This window comes from Pristiophorus japonicus, chromosome 7 (genome assembly GCF_044704955.1).
Source record: "Pristiophorus japonicus isolate sPriJap1 chromosome 7, sPriJap1.hap1, whole genome shotgun sequence".
NCBI classification, from domain to species: Eukaryota; Metazoa; Chordata; class Chondrichthyes; family Pristiophoridae; genus Pristiophorus; species Pristiophorus japonicus.
Window position 1 is genome coordinate 140,963,359 of NC_091983.1, and position 27,969 is coordinate 140,991,327.

General features: G+C 44.7%; 1 protein-coding gene across 1 annotated transcript in view; it reads left to right on the top strand.

The window, feature by feature from the left end:
* The window catches only part of LOC139266638 (calcium and integrin-binding family member 4-like), a 68,337-nt gene extending 42,003 nt beyond the window's left edge, over nt 1–26,334 (top strand). The window contains exons 4-6 of the mRNA XM_070884226.1: nt 10,774–10,880; nt 20,277–20,365; nt 26,265–26,334. Coding sequence (XP_070740327.1) covers nt 10,774–10,880; nt 20,277–20,365; nt 26,265–26,334 — 266 coding nt within the window. The remainder of the gene's footprint in view (nt 1–10,773; nt 10,881–20,276; nt 20,366–26,264) is intronic.
* Nucleotides 26,335–27,969: the final 1,635 nt, after the last annotated feature.

The following is a 27,969-nucleotide window of genomic DNA, read 5'->3' on the forward strand; positions in this document are numbered from 1 at the left end:
TGCTGATATATTAAGCCCAATATCCTACCTGTGTGAAACTTGTACCAATTGTGCCACATAATTGTGTAGCTTATACTTAAGTATCTCATTTACTGTCGGTTTCACTTGAGCAATGGTTTTGAGACAGATCCTGTTAGATCGGTAAAGCATTGTACAGCAGCACCACCAAAACCACCTCATATTGGATTTGTACTGGATATTCCCACGCTCTGTTACCTACAAAACACAATTACAGTTAAAAGTTATAATTCAGTCTTACAATCACTAGCACAACTAAGTACATACATTTTGAGCAAAAATGATGCAGACAAAGAAAACAGGCATTGTAAAGAAAGCTGACGTTTAACATCTAATCATCAAGTCATGAACTTAAAAGATTCTCCAGATCTCTTTTACTCGTATTTCATTGTGGATAATTCTTACGAAATTTATTTCTCCCTAGCCTTCAATTCCTTTTAACTTAAATTTTAATTCCTCTGACAGGTACCAATATGCTTAACTCTCTTCTAATTGTTTCAGTAATTAGATAGTTTCTCAATAAAGTATGTGTCAATTGTCTCACTTCCCTGAGCCATTTCATGTCTTGCTGTTATCAAGTAACCGAGCATGTCTGAGGCCCATTCTTCAGTGCAAATTCACCATGCATTTCCACATGTTAATTGCTTCATATGTAACAAATTATGTCTACACACTTACTGCCATCCGATATAAGCCCATCTCGGGCTTTCAGGTGACCTTATTTTCTGGAGATCTTTGCTCATCTTCCACTGCATGTTTCGGGTAGTGGCCAGGTTATCAATACAATTTTCCTTAAAAGTTCATAGGCAAGGACACATATCTCTCCAAGAGAAAGCTATCAATTTATTATTCTTAACTACACTTTCTTGACTTTCACTAGAATGTTCGAAAAATTCCCATTTGGTGGTGTAACTTACCTGTTTCTATTTTGCATCTCATTAATTACTATTCATATCCATGAGCTCTGGAGAAACCTTACTGTCCAATATAATATTAAAGGTAGAAAACAGAGATCAGATGTTCCCACTTGGTCCAAGTTATTAACACATTCTTTGGGCCCAATTTTCCCCAACCCCTTTTTTCGGCGCACTTACCCTAAATGTGGCAACTTTGCGTGCTGGAAACAGCCCCGATTAAAAAGTGACCCCATCCTGCCCGCTTTGCTGAGTCTCCGGTGTCCCAGCGTGGCGTACATCGTGCAGTGGGGGGGCAGAGCAACAGCCCAGGGCAGAAAACACTGCCGCAGCTGTCCGCATGCGCAGTGGAGTCTGCGCGCATGCTCCTCACCCTCCCAGCGTGTCTTGCATGCTGTGAGCAGGACCCGATGCTCACAGCATGCTCCCTGACCGAAGGGACGCCCTGATGTTCGCCACACCCTATCCCTGACCGAAGGGACACCCCGATGTTTGCCGCACCCTATCCCTGGCCGAAGGGATGCCCCGATGTTCGCCGCACCCTATCCCTGACTGAAGAAACGCCCCGATGTTTGCCTGGTGAGTGGGGAATATCCTCCAATATTTATTTCGGGTCGCTCAGAATTGTCAGAAACGGAGTGCAAAAGTTGGGAATTTGCTAAGTGGGAATTTGGTGCAGAGAGGGGAAGGAGGTTCAGTTTTTTGGCTTCAATACTTGTAGTGGTTCATGTTACATATTTAAATATTTCATATAATCTACCTACAACTTAAACTAGATCAAGTAATGAGTTAAAAAAACTATAAGCTAAGTTGATTAAATAGATGTTGAAAGGTTGTTTCCCCTGGCTGAGATTATCCACTTTGGACCCAAGAAAGCTAGATCAGAATAAATAGTGTGAAGCTCGGAACTGTGGTACTCTAAATGTACTAACCTACGCCGAATTCTTAACTGCCACAATGTTTTTCAGAGCTGGCCACATATGCTAACCTAAGTCGATTTGGAGTAAGTTTTAGCTGGTCAAAGTGGCATAAATGGCCAAAACTGGCATAAGTGGCTGGGAACGCCCCTTTTGGAAAAAAAATACTCAATTAAAAAAAATCGTACCTAACTGAGTTACTCTGGAGCAAGTTTAGTGGGGAAAATGTCATTTTTTTAACATGCCAGAAAAACCAACTTACTTCAAAAAAATTGGAGCAAATCATGGCCAAAATTGGGCTCTTTATAACTAGCTATATTGTTCCCAAGTCCATTTTATCATTTCAAACATATTAAAAATCCATACAGCAGTATTGACCCTTTAAACTTCGGTTAGATTTTCCCTTTTCAAGTGCTTGAAACAGCAACTCATATCAATTTGTCTTTATCAATTCATCTAATTTCAGAAACAAGTGATTGCCAAGCTTGATAGTTTACATGGTGTCTTAAATTAGAGACACAAATGCTTGCAATTCATTGACAAGATAACTTCCATATCTTATCTCGACTACCCACCTTGAGCACATTTTGTCTGTCATCAGCGAAAACAGCATTTTAGATTGTTTCTAAACTTTTTTGTATTATTTCTTTTAAAAAGGTTTCCAAACCCAAGATTTTCCAGTACAACCAAAATATTTAACAAGGAGAATCACCTCAACTATCTCAAAATTCCAATTCAAATATTGCCAATCTTTTATTTTAAATGTGAGAATCCCTTTTACGGAACTAGAAACTCTCATAATTTAAAATAACCTGAATTTCACCATGGTCACAATGTAAGTCAAGTTTTTCACTATTTATAATTTCAAGAAAACTTTCAGTAAACAAATTAAGAAGGCGGCAGTGCTTTGTTACAATTTGAATTAATTTAAAATGAAACCACACATTTTAATTGACAAGCTTAACACCTCACAAAGGGTTAAACAGCGTTTCACTCTCAGCTCAGAAAAGTGGTTGGAGCTAAAACATATGTAACAGACATCTTTTTTAAAAGACAGACTTTCACACAAACTGACATTCCAGCATCTCTTTTAAGGTCCCTTTCACTCAACAAATCATGTTTTATTTTTCTCGACACAAAAGCTGAAGCTTCTGTGTCAGTTTCATTTTCTTTTTGTTTTACATTCTCATCTCAGCAACCTATTATCTAATTCCCAGTTTTTTTCCTTCCCTTGCTGAGTTCTCAGATGGGTTAGCATGCAGCTTACATCTTTGCTTCTCTCTCTATCTCCCACTCTCTCTCCTGCTCTTTATTTCTCCAGTCTCCAATCTTCGCACAGAAGTGGGTTGTGTAAGCCAGTTTCTATCTGGCTTCTTTAGGTTTAGTCTTCTCATTCACTTGGGATATTATTTTGTCCAAGTGCTTGGAGTAATTACATCCATCCTCTTGGACGACTCCGATCACCTCTTTCTAATTTATTTGGAATAATATCTCATCCAAGCACTTGGAATAACTATATCCATCCTCTTGGATGACTCCGATAATCTCTTTCTCTGAGAGACTGCTCATGACTTTATCTCTACAATGAGTAACTGCCATTCTGTTTTTAGCTTCAGTGATGAAACACAACCCCTTACAAGGTTTCCTACACAGTTGTCCTGTCTGGTGCCTTGTGATGATGTTATAGACCAAGTCCATCTCCAACACATTTCTCCACAATAACCCTTTTTATAATCCTGCCACAGAAGCCAATTTGTTATAAATAGCCAAGTTTAAAGCTATCTCTGATCACTTTAATAATCAGGATCAACTGTAAACCAAACTGGTGGGTATAATGTGTTTAATCAGAGTTTAAGATGGAATATAACACATTAGGTATACAGAAAAAACATATGACCATAACAAGAAGTTGATACCTATCCCAATCGTACAAATGGCTGGCACACGTGAGCAGTTCTCTGGCTTGCAGCCTCTTTCTCGTCATCTAGAGCTTCTTTCGGTAAAGCATGAGATTGTTTAAGAGCGTTCGACCAGTCCAACTTTTGTTTCATTCTCCTTTCACACTGTTTTTGCAGACAATCTTGATGAGGCTACTTTTATTTTCTTTTTAGGGGTGGGCCTCACCTGGGATATTGACAAGACCTTTTGACCTATAGAGGTTTCCCTAAAAACTTGCTATCCAATACCATATCAAGTTATTTCTTTCGATTCTGAATCAAGAACCCTCCCTGAAGATGTCGTATAATTTTGGCCACATGTCTTTCTGTTTATACTTTCTCAAAGTTTGTTCCTGTGGAAATCATTTCATCTCATTTGTCCCTATTCTCCTGGCACAATCCTGAAGCTCAAACCAGAAAACTGCTCACTTCAGAGTTGTTATCTCCTTTACGACGTATCGACTAGTTTACGTTAACTCCTAAAACTTCCATTAATTCCAAGTCTTTCTATAACAAATTGTCTAAAGATACATAAACAAAGTTGAAGACTTAACTTGAAAACAACAGATAATGATTGTCATAGTGCAGAATGCTATAACATCTCAGCAGGGTACTTAAGCATCTAATACTAGTCCGGGAAGACATTTCGCCTCCAGTTCATAACACCGATTTAAACACAGCATTCTTCGCGTCACAATTTTAGTCGCATAACCATGTTAGCTCATTATTTTCAGAAATATGCTATTAATTTAATCATAATTCACAGCCAGTTGAAAGTTAAAGAAAAAAAAGGCTTGTATTTATATCGCGCCTTTTGTGAACACAGGACCCCCCCCAAAGCTCTTTAAAGCCAACAAGGTACTTTTGTAGTGTGGTTACTGTTGTAATGTAGGAAACGCAGCTCTATTTTAGTAATATTGGTTGAAGGACACTGGGGAGAACTCCCCTATTTTTCTTCGAGTAGTGCCATTGAATTTTTTGCTTCCACCTGAGAGAAAAAGCGTTGCTTTGATTTCATCATCATCATAGGCAGTCCCTCGGAGTCGAGGATGACTTGCTTCCACTCTTAAAGTGAATTTTCAGGTGACTGAAGAGTCCAATGCGTGGATCCACCACAGACCCATTCCACATCCGGACCGGGGTGAAGCAAGGCTCTGTCACAGGTGGGGTAGACAGTGGTTGAAGGAAAGGGTGGGTGGGAAGCCTGGGTTGATGCACACTCCTTCCGCTGTCTGTACTTGGTTTCTGCTTGTTCTCGGCGATGGGACTCGAGGTGCTCAGCGCCATCCCAATGCTCTTCCTCCATTTTTGGCGGTCGTGGGCCAGGGATTCCCAGGAGTCAATGGGTGTTGCATTTTATCAAGGAGGCTTTGAGGGTATCCTTGAAGCGTTTCCTCTGCCCACCTGGGGCTCACTTGCTGTGTTGAAGCACCACTTAGATTGCTTGCTTTGGGAATCTCGTGTCGGGCATGTGGATGATGTGGCCCACCGAATGGAGCTGATCGAGCGTGGTTAATACTTCAGTGCTGGGGATGTTGGTCTTTCTGAGCAAGAACACTGACATTGGTGCATCTATCCTGCCAATGGATTTGCAGGATCTTGCGGAGGCAGTGCTGGTGGTACTTCTCCAGTGTTTTGAGGTGCCTGCTGTATATAGTCCACTTCTCTGAGCCATATAGGAGGGCGGGTATCACTACTGCCATGTAGACCATTAGCTTGGTGCTGGATTTGAGGTCCTAGCCTTCAAACACTCTTCCTCAGGTGACCGAAGGCTGCGCTGATGCACTGAGGACGGTGTTGGACCTTGTCGTCAATGTCTGCTCTTGCTGACAATAGGCACCCGAGGTATGGAAAGTGGTCCATGTTGTCCAAGGCCTCATTGTGGATTTTGATAATTGGGGGGCAGTGCTGTGTAGCGGGGTCAAGTTCGTAGAGGACCTTTGTCTTACGGATGCTTAGCATAAGGCCCATGCTCTCGTATGCCTCGGTGACAGTGTTGACGATGGCTTGGAGTTTGGCCTCTGAGTGTGCGCAGACGCAAGTGTCGTCTGCATACTGTAGTTCAATGAGAGAGAATGGGATGACCTTGGATCTGGCCTGGAGGCAGCAGAGGTTGAACAGATTCCCATTTGTTCTATCATTTAGATCCACTCCAGCAGGGAGCTTGCTAAGGGTGAGATGAAGCATTGCAGCAAGGAAGATTGAAAAGAGCGTTGGTGTAATGATGCAGCCTTGCTTCACCCCGGTCCGGATGTGGATTGAGTCTGGGATGGATCCGTTGGTCAGGATCACGGCTAGCATGTCATCATGGAGCAGACGGAGGATGGTGACAAACCTTTGAGGGCAGCCGAAACAGGAGGATGATCCATAATCCCTCACGCTTGACCGTGTCAAAGGCCTTTGTGAGGTCAAAGAAGGCCATATACAAGGGTTGGTGCTATTCCCTGCCTTTCTCTTGTAGTTGTCATGCGGTGAAGATCATGTCCGTTGTTCTCCTTAGTGGACGGAATCTACATTGCGATTCTGGGAGGAGCTCTTCAGCCACAGGGAGAAGACGATTGAGGAGGATTCTTGCGATGACTTTCCCTGTGGCTGACAGCAGGGAGATTCCTCTGCAGTTACCGCAGTCGGACTTGTCCCCTTTTTTGAAGATGGTCACAATTACGGCATCCCTGAGATCTCCTGGCATGCTCTCCTCCTTCCAGATAAGAAATATGAGATCTTGTATTCGTGCCAATAGTGCTTCTCCGCCATGCTTTAGTGCTTTGGTGGCAATTCCATCTGCTCCTGATGCCTTGTTAATCTTCAGCTGATGGATGGCCTTTTCTACCTTGTGCAGGGTTGGGGTTGTCCTGAGATGGTGGTGGGCAGCATTATGTGGGATGGAATCGAGGACAGAGTCTCGTTTAAGGAAATCTTCGAAATGCTCCTTCCAACAGGCACTGACTGCCTCTCTGTCCTTGATGAGTACCTCACCGTTCTTGGCCAGCAGTGGGGTAGGGCCTTTGGTGTTTGGGCTATAGGTGGTCTTGCCTGCACTGAAGAATCCACACATGTCATGGTTGTCGGCTAACTGCTGGACCTCCTGTGCTTTCTCCACCCACCATTTGTTTTTTAGGTCGCGGGTTTTTTGCTGGACCTCGGCCTTCTGTCATCTTGCTGGTCACGGGAATGTGGGAAGGGAGGACCTTGAGACAATCACTATCACTAGGGGGGTAGTGCTGGACAGGCTAATGGATCGCAAGGTAGACAAGTCTCCTGGTCCTGATGAAATGCATCCCAGGGTATTAAAAGAGATGGCGGAAGTTATAGCAGATGCTTTCGTTATAATCTACCAAAATTCTCTGGACTCTGGGGAGGTACCATCGGATTGGAAAGCAGCTAATGTGACGCCTCTGTTTAAAAAAGGGGGCAGACAAAAGGCAGGTAACTATAGGCTGGTTAGTTTAACATCTGTAGTGGGGAAAATGCTTGAAGCCATCATTAAGGAAGAAATAGCGGGACATCTAGATAGGAATAGTGCAATCAAGCAGACACAACATGGATTCATGAAGGGGAAATCATGTTTAACTAATTTACTGAAATTCTTTGAGGATATAACGAGCATGGTGGACAGAGGTGTACCGATGGATGTGGTGTATTTAGATTTCCAAAAGACATTCGATAAGGTGCCACATAAAAGGTTACAGCAGAAGATAAAGGTACGCGGAGTCAGAGGAAATGTATTGGCATGGATCGAGAATTGGCTGGCTAACAGAAAGCAGAGAGTCGGGATAAATGGGTCCTTTTCAGGTTGGAAATTGGTGGTTAGTGGTGTGCCACAGGGATCGGTGCTGGGACCACAACTGTTTACAATATACATAGATGACCTGGAAGATGGGACAGAGTGTAGTGTAACAAAATTTGCAGATGACACAAAGATTAGTGGGAAAGCAGGTTGTGTAGAGAACACAGAGAGGCTGCAAAGAGATTTAGATAGGTTAAGCGAATGGGCTAAGGTTTGGCAGATGGAATACAATGTCGGAAAATGTGAGGTCATCCACCTTGGAAAAAAAAACAGTAAAAGGGAATATTATTTGAATGGGGAGAAATTACAACATGCTGCGGTGCAGAGAGACCTGGGGGTCCTTGTGCATGAATCCCAAAAAGTTAGTTTGCAGGTGCAGCAGGTAATCAGGAAGGCGAATGGAATGTTGGCCTTCATTGCGAGAGGGATGGAGTACAAAAGCAAGGAGGTCCTGCTGCAACTGTACAGGGTATTGGTGAGGCCGCACCTGGAGTACTGCGTGCAGTTTTGGTCACCTTACTTAAGGAAGGATATACTAGCTTTGGAGGGGGTACAGAGACGATTCACTAGGCTGATTCCGGAGATGAGGGGGTTACCTTATGATGATAGATTGAGTAGACTGGGTCTTTACTCGTTGGAGTTCAGAAGGATGAGGGGTGATTTTATAGAAACATTTAAAATCATGAAAGGGATAGACAAGATAGAGGCAGAGAGGTTGTTTCCACTGGTCGGGGAGACTAAACTAGGGGGCACAGTCTCAAAATACGGGGGAGCCAATTTAAAACCGAGTTGAGAAGGAATTTCTTCTCCCACAGGGTTGTGAATCTGTGGAATTCTCTGCCCAGGGAAGCAGTTGAAGCTAGCTCATTGAATGTATTCAAATTACAGATAGATAGATTTTTAACCAATAAGGGAATTAAGGGTTATGGGGAGCGGGCGAGTAAGTGGAGCTGAGTCCACGGCCAGATGAGCCAAGATCTTGTTGAGTGGCGAAGCAGGCTTGAGGGGCTAGATGGCCTACTCCTGTTCCTAATTCTTATGTTCTTATGTTCTTATGTCTGTAAAGCTGCTTCCTTGCTTTCATGTTGGGTTGCTGTTTTTAGTTGAGAAATGCCTTGTGCTTGCCGCTAATTAGCTCCTGGATCTCCTGGTCATTCCCGTCAAACCAGTCTTGGTGTTTCCTGGTTGAGTGACCGAGTGTCTCTTCACAGGTGCTGATTATGGAGGCCTTGAGGGCTGACCAGGCGTCTCTGGGTCATCGAGGGTCACCAGTTTGGCAGTAAGGCACTGGCTGAATTTGGGCTTTCTTAACAGGGTCTTTGAGTGTCTCTGTGTTGACTTTCCTGCATCATTGTTTCTGTTGCCGTCGCTGTTTCGGGGTTAACTTGATGTTAATGACGGAGCGGATTAGGCGGTGGGCTGTCCAGCAGTCGTCAGCTCTTGTCATGGTGCAGGTGATATGCACATCCTTGCAGTCCCTCACTCGAATGATGACGTAGTCAAGCAGATGCCAGTGCTTGGAGCGAGGGTGCTGCAATGATACCTTGTACTTGTCTCTCTGATGGAACAAGGTGTTGGTAATGACAAGGCCATGTTCTAGGCATTTTGTCAGGAGCAGGGTACTGCTGGAGTTGGTTTTCCCTACCCCTGCCGATTACACCTCCCCAGAGATATGTGTCCTTTCCGAGTCTGGCGTTGAAATCGCCAAGAAGGATCAGCTTGTTGTCCTTTGGGACACGGGACAGGGACTGTTCAAGGCTGGAGTAGAATTCCTCTTTGGTCTCATCTGTAGCGTCCAGTGTTGGGGCGTACTCGCTGATGACCGTAGCGCACTGGTTCCAGGCTAGAGTGAGCCGAAGAGTCATAAGGTGTTCGCTTTGTCCCGCAAGGGGAGTCTCTGAGATGGCCCACCAGCTCATTCTTGATGGTGAAGCCAACTCCATGAAGGTGGCATTCTTTACCTTTCCAGAAGAAGGTGTAGCCACCACCTTGTTCTTTGAGCTGGCCTTCCCCTGCCCGCCGGGACTCAATTAGGGCGTCGATGTCAACGTCAAATCATCTGAGTTCCCGGGCAATGATAATAGTGCGGCATTCCAATCTGTTGCTGTTGGGATTGTCCATGAGTGTCCTGACGTTCCAGGTCCCGAAGTTCATTTTGAAGGGTGGACGATGCCTGTGCATGGATTCTTTTAACGTGGGGTGGCTGTTGCACACCAGCTACCACATGGGCTTAACAGAGCAAGGTCTTGACTCAGTGCCAAGGGAATCCAAGGCGACTGGAGACCAGACTCTACTGCATGGGCCTAGATGCGTATGTTGGGATGTGAGCCGTAAGCTCGGCACTGAGCGGCGCCTTTAGGAGAGATGGTGAGAAATCCAAGGTGTGGAGAGTGAGGGTGAGAGACTTGTGGAAATGCTTAATTCTCCCAAGTATTAGTCCCCAGCTGAGGGCAAACTCTGGGGCCCCGATCGCGTTTTTTTGCTCCACCCTGCTCCATCTTTGTTTCTCAGTGGATCACAGGAAGAGAGAGGATGGCTGCTGCTATTACATGCACCACGTGTTCGCCGTGATTCACCTCTCATCCGAAAGACGACACCTCTGACAGTGCAACACCCCCTCAATATTGCACTGGGGTGTCAGCCTAGATTTTATGCTTAAGTCTCAGGAGTGGGACTTGAACCCATAACCTTCTGACTCACAGGTGAGGCACAGTTAACACCCTAATATTTTCAGTATATGAAGCTTCCTGTAACATGATAATTTGAAAACAGATAGAAGAACAACATTTCCATGGAGCTGTAGATGGAGCACAGGGAGTCGAGCTAATATGTTGTATTACTAGTGCATTTTCATTTTATTGCTTTTGTTGTAAATTAGTTTTGATAGTTAATGATATGCATAGTGTGGCAATGCTACTGCCAGCAGGTATCAAAACATCAGCTAAATTTACCAGTTAAGATTTCTTAATTACAGATGAGTCTGTTCCAGCAAGAACTACAGGATTGGTATTGTAAAATATTTTAGTATTTGGTTTTCTAATTTCAATTTTTTTTTACTGGTATTGTCACTGGGACATAATCCTATATAGCTGTTGTATTCTACTTTATGCAAATGTAAATCCTAACTAATATATATTATCTGCTGTGACATTTTTTTTAGCAAACTGAATTGTAATAATCTCCTTTGCTTGTGCACATAGATTTCAATGACAATAACTACATTGATGAACAAGACATACGGAACATCATACTTCGCTTAACTAATGGGTTGATGGATGAAGCAAACATACTAGTTTTGATTCAATATGTAAGTAACTGTATAATTTATATTTATCATAATTTAACACAATAATACAAAGTTCAAGTCATGCAAAAAAAAACCACCAAACTAGTACAATTTTAGGTTTCATAAATTTCATGATAGATGTTATATTCCCTGCCCCTTTCCCCCAAAACCTACCTAAATCATCAAGTTTGCAATGTGGCCCTTATCACTAAATTAAAGCTTGCCCTCCCCTGCTCTTCTGGCATCGACTCTTTCTTCGAGCAGCTCACCTTGTTTCATCCCCTCACCTTTCTTTTAAAATCCTCATTACCTATTGCCCTTTCAAGCCTCATCGCAAGTTTCTCCCTGAACTATACGCTCTGCAACAAGCAATTGTCATCTCCGTTCCCCTTGCCATGCCTTCTCTCCTCTTACTTCACCAATCTCCTGTCATCCCTAAACCTTTCCCTCTGTATAAACTTTCTTACCCATACTGACAGCCACCACCACAATCTCAATATCTCCTGTGGTCTCTCCATTCCTATAGTCTCAATCATCAACAAGACCATCTGTGACCACTTCTTTGTAATTCTCACGACCCACATATCCCCATTTTAAATTCCTTCTCCTTCAAGTAATTTTCAACTGCACACTCAAACTATTTAGACTTTGGTCCTGCATTCACCACGATACCTCTGCAGCTATTGATCTGCTCAACCACTCCCTCAGCTCCACTTTCAATATGCTTGTCCCCCTTCACTGTGAAATATGTCTTCCCCAGTAATGCAAAACAGGTTCACAGTGAATCGGCAGCTTTTTTTACACCATGCACTTACAAATGTAAATTAGGTGCCTACCGCCTATTATAGGATTCCTCAGGAAACATGTGACCTGAGAGCGGAGCAGGTGCCAGACCCACTCTGCTCAGCTTCGCCTGTCTTGGATGCAGCCTAGAAACTTGCTGCCAATGAAAAGGTGAGTTCTAGTAACTTTTTTAAAAGATTCATTTGGAGCCGGGAGGAGAAGGAGTACTCCTCCCAGCTCTACAGCTGTCCTGACGGCTGCTGCTGGCTACAACTGGTGACCCTCATGCCGTTCTTCCCCCTTCCCACTTCCAGCACTCACCTGTGCCCATTGCCAGTGAGACAGTAATTCAGTAATGCAGTAGGCAAGCTGCCTGTGGCAGGGCGACAAGCACTGGCAGCTTGCCCAGATCAGATGAGACTCGAGTCCCAATTTCAGGCCGGCCTCTGGACTTCTGGTCTGGGCCGCATTCTAGCCTCATTGCCGAATTCATGCACGAAACCAGCACAAAGATTTCAAAAAGGACTATAATTTTACAGCTTTATACCAATCTGAGTTATCTGCTGAGCACAAAGTAGTTGCACAGAGTTGTCATAAACGGAGTGCATCATCAAGTGTAAAAGTTGATAATTTGAGAAGAGAATGGGTATTCGGCGCAGAGGGTGAAGGAGGTGTTGCTTTTTGCATCTAATACCTGTAGTGATTTGTGTATGCTTGAGGCAGTATGTAAAATATTGTCTAGTGTTTCACTGCTTTGTGCAAGTTAGTGTGTTTTAAAAATAAAACCTTACAACAGACGTAAAAGTAGATGTAAATATTATAGACTAAGCTATGTCTGAGCAGGTTGTGTGTCTGGACTGCAGTATGTGGGAGTTTGTGGACAACAGGACTCTGCCGAGTGAACCCATCTGCAGTAGTTGTCTCTGTTTCGAATCTCTCTGGCTCAGAGTCATTGAGCCGGAGTGCGAGTTGGAGATACTCCAACAAATAAGAGAAGGGGAGGAGTATCAGAACAGTTTGCTTCAGACCTTGGTCACAACTGGTAGAGAGGTGCAGGATAAGAATAGGGTTGGTGTGGCCAATAGTGCACAGAGTAAGGGAACCCATGTGAAATAGAGAATGAGAATCCGCAGAAACTGATCCTATCCAACAGTCAAAATGTGTCGCTACCTGTGAGGATAAGGATAAAGACGGTCAGAAGGACATCCAGAATGCTGACCATGGCACCTTGGACCAGGAGTGGGGGAGAAAGAGAAAGAGGGGAAGAGTAATGTGGTAGTTGTAGGGGATTCTATAATTAGGGGGACAGATAGCTTCCTTTGTAGGCAGGATTGAGAATCCCACATAGTATGTTGCCTACCTGGTACCAAGGTAAGGGGCATCTCAAACCAGCTTGAAAGGTTATTGAAGGGGGGGAGGGGAAGATCAATTCGTTTTGGTCCATGTTGGGACCAATAACATCAGAAAGAGTAGGCAGGAGGTCCTGTTTGGAGAATACCAGGAGATAGGAGCCAAATTAAAAAACAGGACCTCATGGCTTCTAATCTCTGGATTATTACCTGAGCCACGTGCAAATTGGCGTAGGGGTAAGCAGATTAGGGAGGTGAACATGTGACTGAAGGAGTAGTGTGGGAAAGAGGGGTTCTATTTCATGGGACACTGGCACCAATACTGGAACAGGAAAGAACTGTACCTCTGGGACGGGCTCCATCTGAACCGGGCTGGGATCAGGGTCCTACCGGAAAGGATAAATAGGGCGGCATGAGGACTTTAAACTAGTAAATGGTGGGAGGCGGGGGGGGGGGGGGGGTGCTCAGGTGGAACAGGTAGTTTAAAAAAAAAATCATTCCTGTGATATGGGTGTCGCTGGTAAGACCTGCATTTATTGCCCATCCTTAATTGCCCTTGAGAAGATGGTGGTGAGCTACCTTCTTGAACAGCTGCAGTCGTTGTGATGAAGGTACTCCCACGGTGCTGTTCAGGAGGGAGTTCCAGGATTTTGACCCAGTGATGATGAAAGAACGGCAATATACTTCCACATTAGGATGGTGTGTAACTTGGAGGTGAAGGTGTTCCCATGCACCTGCTGCTTTGTCCTTCTAGGTGGTAGCAGTTGCGGGTTTAGGAGGTACTGCTGAAGAAGCCATGGCAAGTTGCTGCAGTGCATCTTGTAGATAGTACACACTGCAACCATGGTGCGCCGATGGTGGAGGAAGTTAATGTTCAGGGTGGTAGATGAGGTGCCAATCAAGGGGGCTGCTTTGTCCTGGATGTTGTCGAGCTTCTTGAATATTGTTGGAGCTGCATTCATCCAGGCAAGTGGAGAGTATTCCATCACACTCCTGGCTTGTCCCGAGTAGATGGTGGAAAGGCTTTGGGGAGTCAGGAGGTGAGACACTCGCTGCAAAGTACCCAGCCTCTGATCTGCTCTTATCGGCTCAGTATTTATGTGGTTGGTCTAGTTTACGTTTTGGCTCAATGGTTACCTACAGGATGTTGAAGGTGGGGGATTCAGTGATGTTGAATGTCAAGGGACTCTCGCTTGTTGGAGATGGTCATTGCCTGGCACTTGTGTGCACAAATGCTAGTTGCCACTTATCAGCCCAAGCCTGAATGTCGTCCAGATGTTGCTGCATGTGGGCATGGTCTGCTTTATTATCTGAGGAGTTGCAAATAGAACTGAACACTGCGCAATAATCAACAAACATCCCCACTTCTGCCCTTATGATGCAGGGAAGTTTATTGATGAAGCAGCTGAAGATGGTTGGGCCTAGGACACTGCCCTGAGTGATATCCTGGGGCTCAGATGATTGAGCTCCAACAACCACAACCATCTTCCTTTCTGCTAGGTATGACACAAGCCAGTGAAGACTTTTCCCCCTGATTCCCATTGATTTTAATTTTACTGGGGCTATCTGAGGCCACACTCAGTACAATGCTGCCTTGATGTCAAAGGCAGTCACTCTCACCTCACCTCTGAAATTCAGCTCTTTTGTCCATATGGACCAAGGCTGTAATGAAGTCTGGAGCTGAGTGGTCCTGGTGGAACCTAAACTAAGCATCGGTGAGGAAATTGTTGGTGTGTAAGTGCCACTTGATAGCACTGTCGATGACAACTTCCATCACTTTGCTGATGATTGAGAGTAGACTGTTGGGGCAGTAATTGACCAGATTGGATTTGTCCTGCTTTTTGTGGACAGGACATACAGGGCAGTTTTCCACATTGTAGGATAGATGCCAGTGTTGTAGCTGTATTGGAACTGTTTGCCTAGAGGCATGGCTGGTTCTGGAGCACAAGTCTTCAGCATGACAGTCGGGATGTTTTTGGGACCCAAAGCCTTTGCTGTATCCAGTGTGCTCAGCCATTTCTTGATATCATGTGGAGTGAATCAAATTGGCTGAAGACTAGCTTCTGTGATGGTGGGGACCTCAGGAGGAGGCCGATATGGATCATCCACTCAGCATCTCTGACTGAAGATAGTTGCAAATGTTCTAACCTTATATTTTGCATTTGCATGTTGGGCTCTGCCACCATTGAGGATAAGGATATTCATGGAGCCTCCTCCTCCCGTTAATTGTTTAATTGTCCACCGGCATTCATGATTGGATGTGGCAGGACTGCAGAGCTTTGATCTGATCCATTGGTTGTGGGATCGCTCGGCTCTATCTAAAGCATGTTGCTTCTGCTGTTCAGCATGCATGTAGTCCTGTGTTGTAGCTTCACCTGATTGACACCTCATTTTCAGATATGCCTGGTGCTGCTCCTGACATGCTCTTCTGTACTCCTCATTCAACAAGGGTTGGTCCCCTGGCTTGATGGTAATGGTAGAGTGAGAGATATTTGCCCTCCACGAGACCTCCAATTTTAACTCTGGACTCCTTGTCACCAACTTATTCCCTATTACTAAGAGGAAATAAGCAAGCCTATGATTGCTACATAACCAGGCCTATGTAACTTGAGTTTTTCCCTGTGTCCATTTGCGTGTGCATTTTGGCTGCCGCTCCACACCCGAGCCATCCACTTCTTTCTCCCCCTTTTTCTTTTCTCCTTATCCCTCCCTGACCCATCTCTCCTGTCATCATACCGCCTTTCATCTCTCCTCTCTCGGATACTCTGCCCTCACAAATCCCTACCCCAACCTTTCATTACTCTTCGACCTTCCTACTCTCTTGCTGCCATCCAAGGTTTGACTCCCTCTTAGATAAGCCTACAGCTTCCTTCTGTGCCTCTCTTTGCATCCTCCGAAGGGCCCACCATGGCACTCCTGCACCTATTTTCTATGTTTCTATGAAAACACACTTGGAGCATTTCAGCCTGAGTCCCACTCTGTCCTGTCGCTTTAGAACCTCTTCCAGGTTGTGCAAGTGTTCGGTGGTCAGGATGTCGTCTTGAAACACCACGGTGCACGGAACCGATTTCAGCAGGCTCTCCATGTTCCTCTGGAAGATGGCCGCAGTCGAGCGAATTCCAAAAGGAAATCTGTGGTATATGAACAGTCTTTTGTGTGTGTTGATGCACGTCAATTTTTTCGAAGGTTCAGCCAGCTCCTGTGTCATGTAAGCAGAGGTTAGATCCAGCTTAGTGAACGACATCCCCCCCTGCTAGCGTTGCAAACAGGTCATCCACTTTGGGTAGTGGGTACTGGTCCTGTAACGAGACTCGGTTGATCGTTACCTTGTAGTACCCGCAGATTCTGACCATTTCAACACCGAAACAATTGGACTGGCCCATTCGTTGAATTCGATTGGCGATATGATCCCCTCTCGTTGAAGTCTGTCCAGCTTGATCTCAACTTTCTCTCGCATCATGTATGGAACCGCTCGGGCCTTGTGATGAACGGGTCATGGATCTGTACTTTGGCGCCTATGAAGTTGCCGATGCCTGGCTCAAATAATAACGGGAAAACGGGAATTTGTTTAGCACTTGGGTGCACGAGGCATCATCCACCGAAGACAGTGCTTTGATGTCGTTCCAGTTCCATCGGATCTTTCCTAGCCAGCTTCTGCCGAACAGCGTTGGGCCATCGCCTGGTACAATCCATAGTGATAAATCATGCACAATTCCATCGTACGATACCTTCACTGCCACACTGCCAATGACTGGTATGAGCTCTTTGGTGTAAATGCGCAGCTTGGTGTGAATCGGGCTTAGTTTTGGCCTTTGTGCCTTGTTGCCCCACAGTTTCTCAAAAGCATTCTGGCTCATAATTGACTGACTCGCCCCCGTGTCCAATTCCATGGAAACTGGAATGCCGTTTAATTTGACTTTCAACATTATCGGAGGGCTTTTGGTGGTGAAGGTTTGTACTCCATACACTTCCTCTTCAGCCTTGGGTTGAGTTGCCTCTCTTACTTGGTCAGCGTGATCTGCGCCGGATTGGTCATCTGCTGCCGACTCTGCCATGTGGTGAGTCGCAGCATGTTTGCACATTCGCTGGAGGTGCCCCATTGTTCCGCAGCCTTTGCACACGTAGTGCTTGAATTGACATTGATGGGCCCGATGATTACCACCGCATGGTGTTAATGGATTCGCATTCATGCCCCACAGCGGACTCTGAGTCATCCTAGGTCTGGCCTCTGCAGGCGTGTAGGCCCTGCCATGTACAGTTCTGCCTGCTGAAGGCATTATTTTATGCACAGTACTTGCCGGTGAGCTTCAATGCTGCAAAGATATCTGTTTAGTGTTATTGTTCATGGACATGAACGCCTGGGCTATCGTGATGGCCTTGCTCAGATCGAGGGATTCGGCAGACAGTAGTTTGCGAAGAATGACCTCATGGCCGATTCCAAGCACGAAAAAGTCCTGCAACACTTCCCCCAAAAATCCAGCAAATACGCACGGTCCCGCAATGCGTCTTAGGTCGGTGACATAGCTCGCCACGTCCTGGCCCTCGGAGCAGTGGTACGTATAAAAGTGATACATGGCCATTAAGATGCTCTCCTTCAGCTTGAGGTGTTCCCGAACCAGCGTGCACACTCTGCATATGTCTTCTCCATTGGTTTCGTCAGTGCTAGCAGATTTTTGATGAGGCCATATATCGTGGACCCACAAATGGTGAGGAGAATCGACCTGCACTTGATCGCGGTCTCATCCATATCCAGCTCATTGGTCACGAAGTACTGGTCAAGACGCTCAACAAAGGCTTCCTAATCATCACCCTCAAAAAATCTCTCAGGAATACCAACGGCAGCCATAACTGCGTGAAAGTTCATGATCGTTACTTGTCGCCAATTGTTATGTTCAGAATAACTCCACAAGACTGTATGCTGTAAGCTCAAACTGTTGTGACCTTGGTCTCTTTAATGTAACCCCAGAGTGAGGAAGCAGCATGATAGACTGCCTTTTAAACCTGCTTGCCCTGGGTGTGCAGGTGACCCTTGGGTCTCCCACAGGTGCATCCCCTGGTGGCAAGTCTTACACACTAATAAAGTTTACATACATAACAAAAATGATGGACAATGACCTTCGCTCCATTGCCGCTCACACTTTGGCCATGGCAATGTTCCCCCAGGCCGAAGCACTCGCCAATTCAGGTGCTAGGCCCATTTAAAATGCTATGTCAGATCTGGGACTCCAATTGCCACATTTGGCAGAGCATGCACCCTCCGATCAGTATCAGTTAGCGGTTCGGCTGAGAAGGATCCCAAAGGTAATTTTGTTCATGGTCCACAAAACCACCATGGTCTGCCGTCGCTCGACTCCTCCATCTCCAGAGATTGGGGCCCCTTCCATCTTAACCATCTTCTTGCCACACTGCCAACATTGTGACTGGTCCCAGTGGGATGCCCCGGGCCACTCAAACTACACCTGCAACCTTGCTGGTGGTGCTAATAAGGCCCGGCCTCAAAAAGCATCAGTCCTCATGTTGCGACTACCAGGCAGTGGCTGGAGTATTTTGCCGGTCAGCCACCTAAAGTTCACTCAGTGGGAGTATCCACCCTGCACTTTTTGCCCTTATCATTTGTTGTTTGCATTGGCTTCCTCTTATTCCTCTTGGGTTTCTTACCTAATGATATAAATTGACCTTGTAAATCCTGCACTGTGCATTTAAAAGTATATTATTTTTCCAAGCTATTCCGGTCTTTGTCTATTAAATGCTTACTCATTCCATCAATCCTAAAATTTAAGAGTCTTCATTACACATTATACATGAAGCTGACACCAAACTCAGTTATGTTATCGTCACTGTTTCCAAAGTGTCTCCTAACCAAAACTTCTCACATAAAACCAGATCCAGACTCACTTTCACTTTGAGCCTTCAGTAAAAAGCAAACATCAGAGGAATGAAGGATAAGCTAACTGAAATGAAATAGGGAATATTGAAGTGCATTACTGTTGAGGAAAAATTGAACACTTTGGAAAGTATGATGTTGAACATGCTAGATAAATATATACAACAACAATTTGTACTTGTATAGCATCTTTAACATAGTGAAACGCCCTAAGGCGCTTCTCAGGAGTATTGTGTGATAAAAAATTTGACACTGAGCCGCATAAGTAAAAATTAGCGCAGGTGACCAAAAGCTTGGTCAATGAGGTAGATTTTAAGGAGCGTCTTTGAGGAGGAAAGAGAGGTCAAGAGGCGGAAAGGTTTAGGCAGGTAGTTCCAGAGCTTGGGGCCTAGGCCAACAGAAGGCATGCCCACCAATGGTTGAGCGATTAGAATCAGAGATGCTCAAGAGGGCAGAATTAGAGGAGCGCAGACATTTCGGATGGTTGTGGGGCTGGAGAAGATTGCAGAGATAGGGAGGGGTGAGGGTATTTAGGGATTTGAAAATAAGGATGACAATTTTGAAATCGAGGCGTTGCTTAACCGGAAGCCAATGTAGGTCAGCAAGCACAGGGGTGATGGGTGAGCGGGGCTTGGTGCGAATTAGGACACAGGCAGCCGAGTTTTGGATCACCTCTAGTTTTCATAGGGTAGAATGTGGGAGGCCAGCCAGGAATGTGTTGGAATAGTCAAGTCTAGAGGTAACAAAGGCATGGATGAGGGCTTCAGCAGCGGATGAGCTGAGGCAAGGGTGGAGACGGGCGATGTTACGGAGGTGGAAATAGGTCGTCTTAGTTATGCTGCGGATATGTGGTCGAAAGCTCATTTCAGAGTCAAATATAACACCAAGACATACCCCAAAAATCAAATGTGAATTACAAAAGCTGGATTACACAAGTTGGATGAAGAGAGTGACTATAATATGAATAAGAAATTAAGAACAAGGCAAAAGAGGGGCAGAACTGATTTAATAAGTTGAATAATGTAAAAGAGAGTTTGGGTATTAGAGGGATGAACCTTATGTCAATAAAATGTCATTGGTCCAATCTCAGTTTTTAACTCAGACTATAATTAGACTCATGATCAAAATGTTAGATCCACTGCTTTGCCAAAATGAAAATAGCTCCAATGATTAAAAGATGAATTTGAGTTCCAGTTTATCTTTTAATTTGTCAGGAAACAAATAAATACAATTTAGCTGCTATTCGTCATGGTAGAAATTATTACAATCTTCAAATAACTTTTCTAATATTTTGCCTTATTTACCAAGCTTTAAGGATAATGACATTGTGTATGCAAGCCAAATAATTCAGAAAGATATAATTCATAACTTTTTTTCATTTATTCTTTTAATCCCTAATAGATCTTAGCTGAAGCAGATTTAAATAATGACGGCATGTTATCATTTGTAGAGTTTGAAAACGTGATCAGTAAATCACCTGACTTTCAAAAGTAAGTCATATTGAAAATAAGTTTACTTTCAAAGAAAAAAAATAATTATCTTTCCAAACAGATTACATATTATTTCCATTTTCTTCAAAGGACCAATAAATGAGCATTTATTATTCTCCATTTGCTAATTTGGTGAAAATGTAGACATGGATATAAAACAATATTCTTCGCTTGATATTTGCATCTACTTTTTTTGCTAGAATTAGTGAACAGAGGAAAATAAACCTTGGTTTCAATTATACAAAATTTTTCAGTTAACACTTGACTTTAAAATTCATTTGAAATAGTAACTATAAAAACAAGACTTGATTTGGAGGCTGCTTGACTTGAAGTTTATGCAAGTTTATCATTGTACTGAAATTCTGTCGAGCTTCCATCAATTTCTCATAGTAACCCCAGCTCGGATCTGGCAAAATCCCTGTGGAATTTTAGTCCTCTTAAGTTTTATTAGCAAGAATGTTAGCAAGCCCATAAAGGACTCCAGTGTTTTTCTTCTCAAGTTGCCAAGCTTGCAGGACGTACTATCATTCTCAGGATCTTACTTCTGACCTTTTGGTGTAAAGAAAGAAGCATTTATATATCATCTTTCACATCCTCAGGACATTCTAAAGCTTTTCATGGTAAATGAATTACTTTTGAATTGTAGTCACTGCTATTTTATAGGCAAACATGGTAGCTAATTTGTGAACAGTAAATGGTGTTGATTGAGGGATGTTGCCTGGACACCCAGAGAACTCCCTGTCCTTAAAAAATGTGCCATGGATTTATTTTACATACACCTGAATGGAAATACAGGCCCTAGGTCTGTTCAGAAATCCATCCTCTCTGCAACCTGTCATCATTGGTCCAGCAGGGCAGATCAGCCCACAGCTGACCGACAGCATTTTTCAGCAGCATGGAGAGAAATTATCTTGAGTCACCTAAGGGTAACCTCTTCAAATCTAGGACATTGTAATGAATTTCAGGTCTGTACCAAATATTCTCTTAGGCTCAGCATTACTGGTCTTCCAGTACGCAGATCTCAAGTCTTTTATGGCCAGAAATTTACCTTCACTGCACAATATCTAGTCCAACAATTACTTTCACAGCACAATGTCTAGTCCAACAATTACTTTCACAGCACGATGTCTAGTTCTACAATTACATTCACTATGCAATATCTAGTCCAACAATTATTTTCACAGCTCACTATCTAGTCCAACAATTACGTTCACTATCCACTATCCAGTCCTACAATTACCTTCATTGTGCAATATCTAGTCCAACAATAGCATGAGAAAGGAGGCCATAACAAAGAAACTTCTGTTATGTGAACTGAATATTGTAATTCCAGATGTGACACCATGTGTGCTTCTCCAATCTTCTGACAGAAAACTGATTAATGCTTCAGTGAGACAAGGCTAAATATAAATTAGCAAGGCATTTTGCTATACAAGCAATAATCGAACAGAGTAACATTTATAGTAAATCTTATCTTGCTTCCACTTAATTCCATAACACTCTGCTGCACTGTCCCTGTTAGCAGGTTAAATGCACATTTCTGACCAGAGAATTTGTGAAACTCATTCAACCTGAACTTAAGAGACAACTTCCTCCCTCTTGATCTCGCTTCCTTACCAATTCTCCTGGACTGCATAAAATGTAGTCCAACAATTACCTTCACTGTGCAAATCTGCATGTTTATTGTCCTGTGTGCCTCATATATGGGCAAGAAGACAAGGGCTTGACCTCTTACTCCATCCCAGTTTTCTGTGTTATGGGATTATTCATTGAGCTGGCAATTAAACCCTCCTAAGTAATGATACCCTGTGACGTAACCCGAGCAGAAATAAACAGGGCCATTCAAACATCATGGGCATGAATGTTCATTGTAATGTCTAAATCAACTTCCATTGAAGTGGTATATGAGAAACACAATTTAACCACTTGCTTCATCTAGATCCATTTCACATCCTTCTGTTCTGTGCACTTAACCCCGTGTGAACTAAATTTAATTTACTAGTAACATTTTAATATAAATTACACCAAATCTCTTTTGTTGTCAAATAGTCAAAATTGAGGAAACAAAACAGATACCCACCCTTTTTGGGATAGTATACTCAGACTATTTACACGAACTTGTGTTCACGATTTAAGTATCCAAAGAATGTGTGGTCCCTGCAAGCAGCAAATGAAAACTCCTGTTACATTTTGGCCTTCATCTCATTTTGAAGCCAGAGAAGTTCAAGAGAGTTGCACCCCTGTACGTTTTAAAAATGGTATGTCCAAATGTGAGCCATCACGCTCGAAGATCTTAGCAATCAACAGAATAACATTTATGTACCTTGCAGTTAGTTGGGTGGAGGTCATATTCCACATCAAGGGCTAGAATTTTTTCATTTGGTGGCATGATTATTGAACACCACTAACATCTAGATTAAGGTTCTCCTTCATCGGTATCTGGAATCTGTTCAATCCCAGGAAACGTTTCAGTAACCCTGCATATTATTGTCAGAAGTTTCAGAGTGGTACGTGCTTGCCATTTGCTGGCTTCATTATATTCTAGAAAGACAGAGCATTTAATGAAAAAGGAAGTAATGGCCGACATTAAAGACTAAAAAAAAGGGCATTTAAAGATCTGAACTGTACAGCAAGCACAGAATAGAATGAATTATAAAATCAAGCAAATGAGTGTCAAGAAACTGATAAGAGGTGCAAAGAAGAAATAAAACAAGAATATAGCGGAAAATATAAAGGCCAAAAACAAAATATTCTTCAACACTATCAAGGACACGAGAAGGATACAGAGGAACATTGGACAATTAATCAGACCAGACCACAGACAAAGGCCAATCCTTTGGCAGGGTGTTGCAAATGTTGTTGCATGGCTGCTAGCTTTAGGGTCTTTTGCTTGCTATTCAAAACTGCAACTCAAAGACCTCCATCCCTGATACCATCTTGTCATTGCAAAAAAAAAGGGCCTGCAAGACTTTGTTGCCTGCTTCTTTCAGATCCTGAGTGGGACCGGGCGCAAGGCCTAAATATCAATTGTTCTCAGTGCAAATGGGTGCTCACCCAAAGAGACAACAGGAAAATGAGGCCCCTTTACCTCCCTCTGCACCAGAGGACACAGATTTAAGGTGATTGGCAGAAGAACCAAAGGCGACATGAGGAAAACCTATTTTATGCAGCGAGTGGTTAGGATCTGGAATTCACGGCCTGGAAGGGTGATGGAGGCAGATTCAATCATGGCTTTCAAAAGGGAATTGGATGAGTACCTGAAGGAAAAAAAATTGCAGGGCTACGGGAAAAGGACAGGGAGTGGGACTAGCTGAGGTGCTCTTGCAGAGTACTGGCATGGGCTCAACAGGCCAAATGGCCTCCTTCTGTGCTGTAACCATTCTATGATTTTGTGATAAAAATAAAACCAAAATGCTGGAAATATTCAGCAGGTCAGGGGGAGAGAAACCAAGTTAACATTTCAGGATGATAATCCTTCATCAGAATTGAACTTTTCTATGATTCTATGGGGGCGAAATTCGTGAGGCACTAACTTTTAACTTTTAGAAAATTTGGCGCCCGGCAAAATGTCTTGCCAAATTGTGGGGTGAATGGGGGGGCAGGGAGGGTGGGGGTGTAAATGAGGCGCTAATGACCTCAGCTGGGCATTGCAGGGGCGCTATTCACAGAGAGTTACCCAATTTCAGCTGAGTTGCATTCAGCAACCAAGTCAGCATGGATTTATGAAAGGGAAATCATGCTTGACGAATCTTCTGGAATTTTTTGAGGATGTAACTAGCAGAGTGGACAAGGGAGAACCAGTGGATGTGGTGTATTTGGACTTTCAAAAGGCTTTTGACAAGGCCCTGCACAAGAGATTGGTGTGCAAAATCAAAGTGCATGGTATTGGGGGTAATGTACTGATGTGGATAGAGAACTGGTTGGCAGACAGGAAGCAGAGAGTCGGGATAAACGGGTCCTTTTCAGAATGGCAGGCAGTGACGAGTGGAGTGCCGCAGGGCTCAGTGCTAGGACCCCAGCTCGTTACAATATACATTAATGATTTAGATGAAGGAATTGAGTGTAATATCTCCAAGTTTGCGGATGTCACTAAACTGGGTGGCAGTGTGAACTGTGAGGAGGACATTAAGAGGCTGCAGGGTGACTTGGACAGGTTAGGTGAGTGGGCAAATGCATGGCAGATGCAGTATAATGTGGATAAATGTGAGGTTATCCATTTTGGGGGCAAAAACATTATCTGGATGGCGGCAGATTAGGAAAAGGGGAGGTGCAATGAGACCTGGGTGTCATGGTTCATCAGTCACTGAAAGTGGGCATGGAGGTGAAGAAGGCAAATGGTATGTTGGCCTTCATAGCTAGGGGATTTAAGTATAGAAGCAGAGAGGTCTTACTGCAATTGTACAGGGCCTTAATGAGGTCTCACCTGGAATATTGTGTACAGTTTTGGTCTCCTAATCTGAGATTCTTGCTATTGAGGGAGTGCAGCAAAAGTTCACCAAACTGATTCCAGGGATGGCTGGACTGTCATATAAGGAGAGACTGGATCAACTGGGCCTTTATTCATTGGAGTTTAGAAGGATGAGAGGGGATCTCATAGAAACGTATAAGATTCTGATGGGACTGGACAGGTTAGATGCGGGAAGAATGTTCCCGATGTTGGGGAAGTCCAGAACCAGGGAACATAGTCTTAGGATAAGGGGTAGGCCATTTAGGACCGAGATGAGGAGAAACTTCTTCACTCAGAGAGTTGTTAACCTGTGGTATTCCCTGCCACAGAGAGTTGTTGATGCCAGTTCATTGGATATATTCAAGAGGGAGTTAGATATGGCCCTTACGGCTAAGGGGATCAAGGGGTATGGCGAGAAAGCAGGAAAGGGGTACTGAGGGAATGATCAGCCATGATCTCATTGAATGGCGGTGCAGGCTCGAAGGGCTGAATGGCCTACTCCTGCACCTATTTTCTATGTTTCTATGTTTCTATGTTTCAATCCTTGACTCCAGCTCGATCTAGCTCTTAAGGAGAGGTAATTTCAACCTGCTGCTGCTCATTTTCAGCATTGCTGCACTTGAGTCAGTCATCGCAGCATCTCAGCAACTGAGAGATCTTTCGTGAAATGGCTGCTGCGAATCCCGCTTCAAGGGAGAGGGCCACACGGTTTAATGATGTGGTGCTGGAGACATTGATGGGGGCAGTGGAAAGAAAGAAAAAAAAGACTTGTATTTATATCATGCCTTTCACGACCACCGGATGTCTCAAAGCGCTTACAGCCAATGAAGTACTTTTGGAGAGTAATCACAGTTATAATGTGGGAAACACAGCAGCCAATTTGCACACAGCAAGTTCCCACAAACAGCAATGTGATAATGACCAGATAATCTGTTTCAGTGATGTTGATTGAGGGATAAATATTGGCCAGGACACAGGGGATTATTCCCCTGCTCTTCTTCGAAATAGTGCCATGGGAGTCGCTGTTCCCTCCATCTGGAAGGAAACCATCTCCACAGGTTTTCAGGGCCATGTGGCGAGAGGTGGCCCAGGAGGTGTTGGCCAGCACAGTGGTGGACAGAACCCTCACACAGTGCAGAAAGAAATTCAACGATTTCAGTCGGGCGGTGAAGGTGAGTACATGCTTGCACACCATCAATATACCCGCCTCTGAAGCTCTGTCTGTGCTCACTGTGCAAAGCTGCACTTCCCCACCATTCAACCACCAAGCATCTGCAGCTGCTCACACTCACATCCTCATATCACGCCTTGCCTACATTAAGCATCTGCAGCTACTCACACTCACATCCTCATCTCAGACCTTGCCTACATTCACAGCTATTCAACCACAGCAGGCATATCTTCCACGTACACAGTTGGACTCTTACTTACACAACTTCCTTTCTTTTACAGGCCAAGATGGCACATAACAGGAGAGAGCAGCAGCGGACTTGAGATGGGGAACCTGAACTGCGTGATATGAGTGACCTTGAGGAGTGAGTGCTGCAGCTCATTGGCCCGCAGGTGGTGGACACCATAGCCAGCATAGACATGGGGGGCAACAATGGTTTCTTTATCCCCTCTCCTTTTCTTATCCCACTTCCCCCTCACAACAGAAGGCTTTATCATTTTCCAGCTCGATTGTCTGCATTGCTTGCTCCATTCCTGCCCCACTGCCCTCACCTTAATGCGAGTCTTGTGCCATTTATGCTTTCAGATAACCAGACAGCAGATGTGGAGCCTGCATCTGAGCCCCTCTGCCACCTCAACAGAGTCAGGAGAGAGAGGAGGAGCCGAACACAGCATCATTGCTTCTGTCACCCGCAGGCACCAGCTCAGATACTGGCATTGCACATTCGTTAGAGGTTAGGTTAATAGAGGGGTCTGCACTGGATGATGCACTAGGGCCTAGCGGGCTGCAGCAAGGCCAAGGGGAAAGAGAACCTCGGGAGCCATCTCCCCAGAGGGCGAGTTCTGCTGCACAGGACTCAGATGAGGACCTCAATGGGGAGGCATTCACACAAAAGGTGATGGTCATGCACTCGACATCATTGCAAGGGTGCCTAAGAGCCTCTCAGCAGTAGTAAGGAGCATAGAGGAGCCTGCTTCGAGTATTACACAGAGCTCTGCACACACCATGGAGCTCAACATTGCCAGTGTGCAGACGATTGTGGACTCCCAGAGAGTCCGTGCAGATCCAAACCTCGTGATGCGTGTCATGGGCGATGTGGCAGCTTCCATTGCAGCACAGACAGAAGCAACACAATGTCTTGGTGCTATAATGCAGACAATGGTTGGCGGCATGGAAGCTTAGACTGCTATCATGCAGTCTCAGCTGGATGCTACACAACCTCATGGTGCTCTCATGCAGTCAGTGAGTGCTGGCATCGAGTCTCAGTTCTCGCGCAGTCTCAGCTTGATGCCACGCATGGTCTGACTGCTGTCATCATCGCTGGGTCCATCACAGTCCATCGGGGATCTCACGGTGTCGCAGAAGCCCACCAAACTGTGCTGCAGCAGTTGGTGGGGATACTGAGGTGCTGTCCCGGGGGAGTGGCACTGGGTTAGTGTGGAGCAGGAACCTGCTGTCCTCTCATAATGACAGCATTCCTGAGCCCACCACTGCCACTCTGCCGTTACACTTGTCGCTGGCTGTCACCCAGCCAGCCCAGACTGCTGCCGCCCAGCCTAAGGTGGTGCAGTTTACAGGCCCAGAGCTGGTCGAGGGCATCCTGCAAGGCCATCTGTAGACTCTGGCCCTAACACACATTAGCCTTCCACCAGCCATGCTGCAACCACAGGGGACACACTATGAAGGAGCACTAGAATAGTTAAAGCAAACAGAGAATATAAGGAAATGCACAAGGGTGATTATTAAATATATTACCCTTCAGGGTGAAGTCTCCTTTTGCCAGCCCTGTTAGGCCTTCTCCCTCTGGTCACATTTTGCTGCCTTTCTCCCTGCCTTTCTCCTTGCTTTTCTCCCTGTCCTGCTCCCTGTCTTTCTCCCTGTCCTTGTCCCCGTCCTGCTCCCTGTCTTTCCCTCTGCCTTTTTCTCTGCCTTTGTCTCCGCCTAAGCAGCCTCTGACAGTGACGTTAGAGCAGGAGGTCGAGTGCC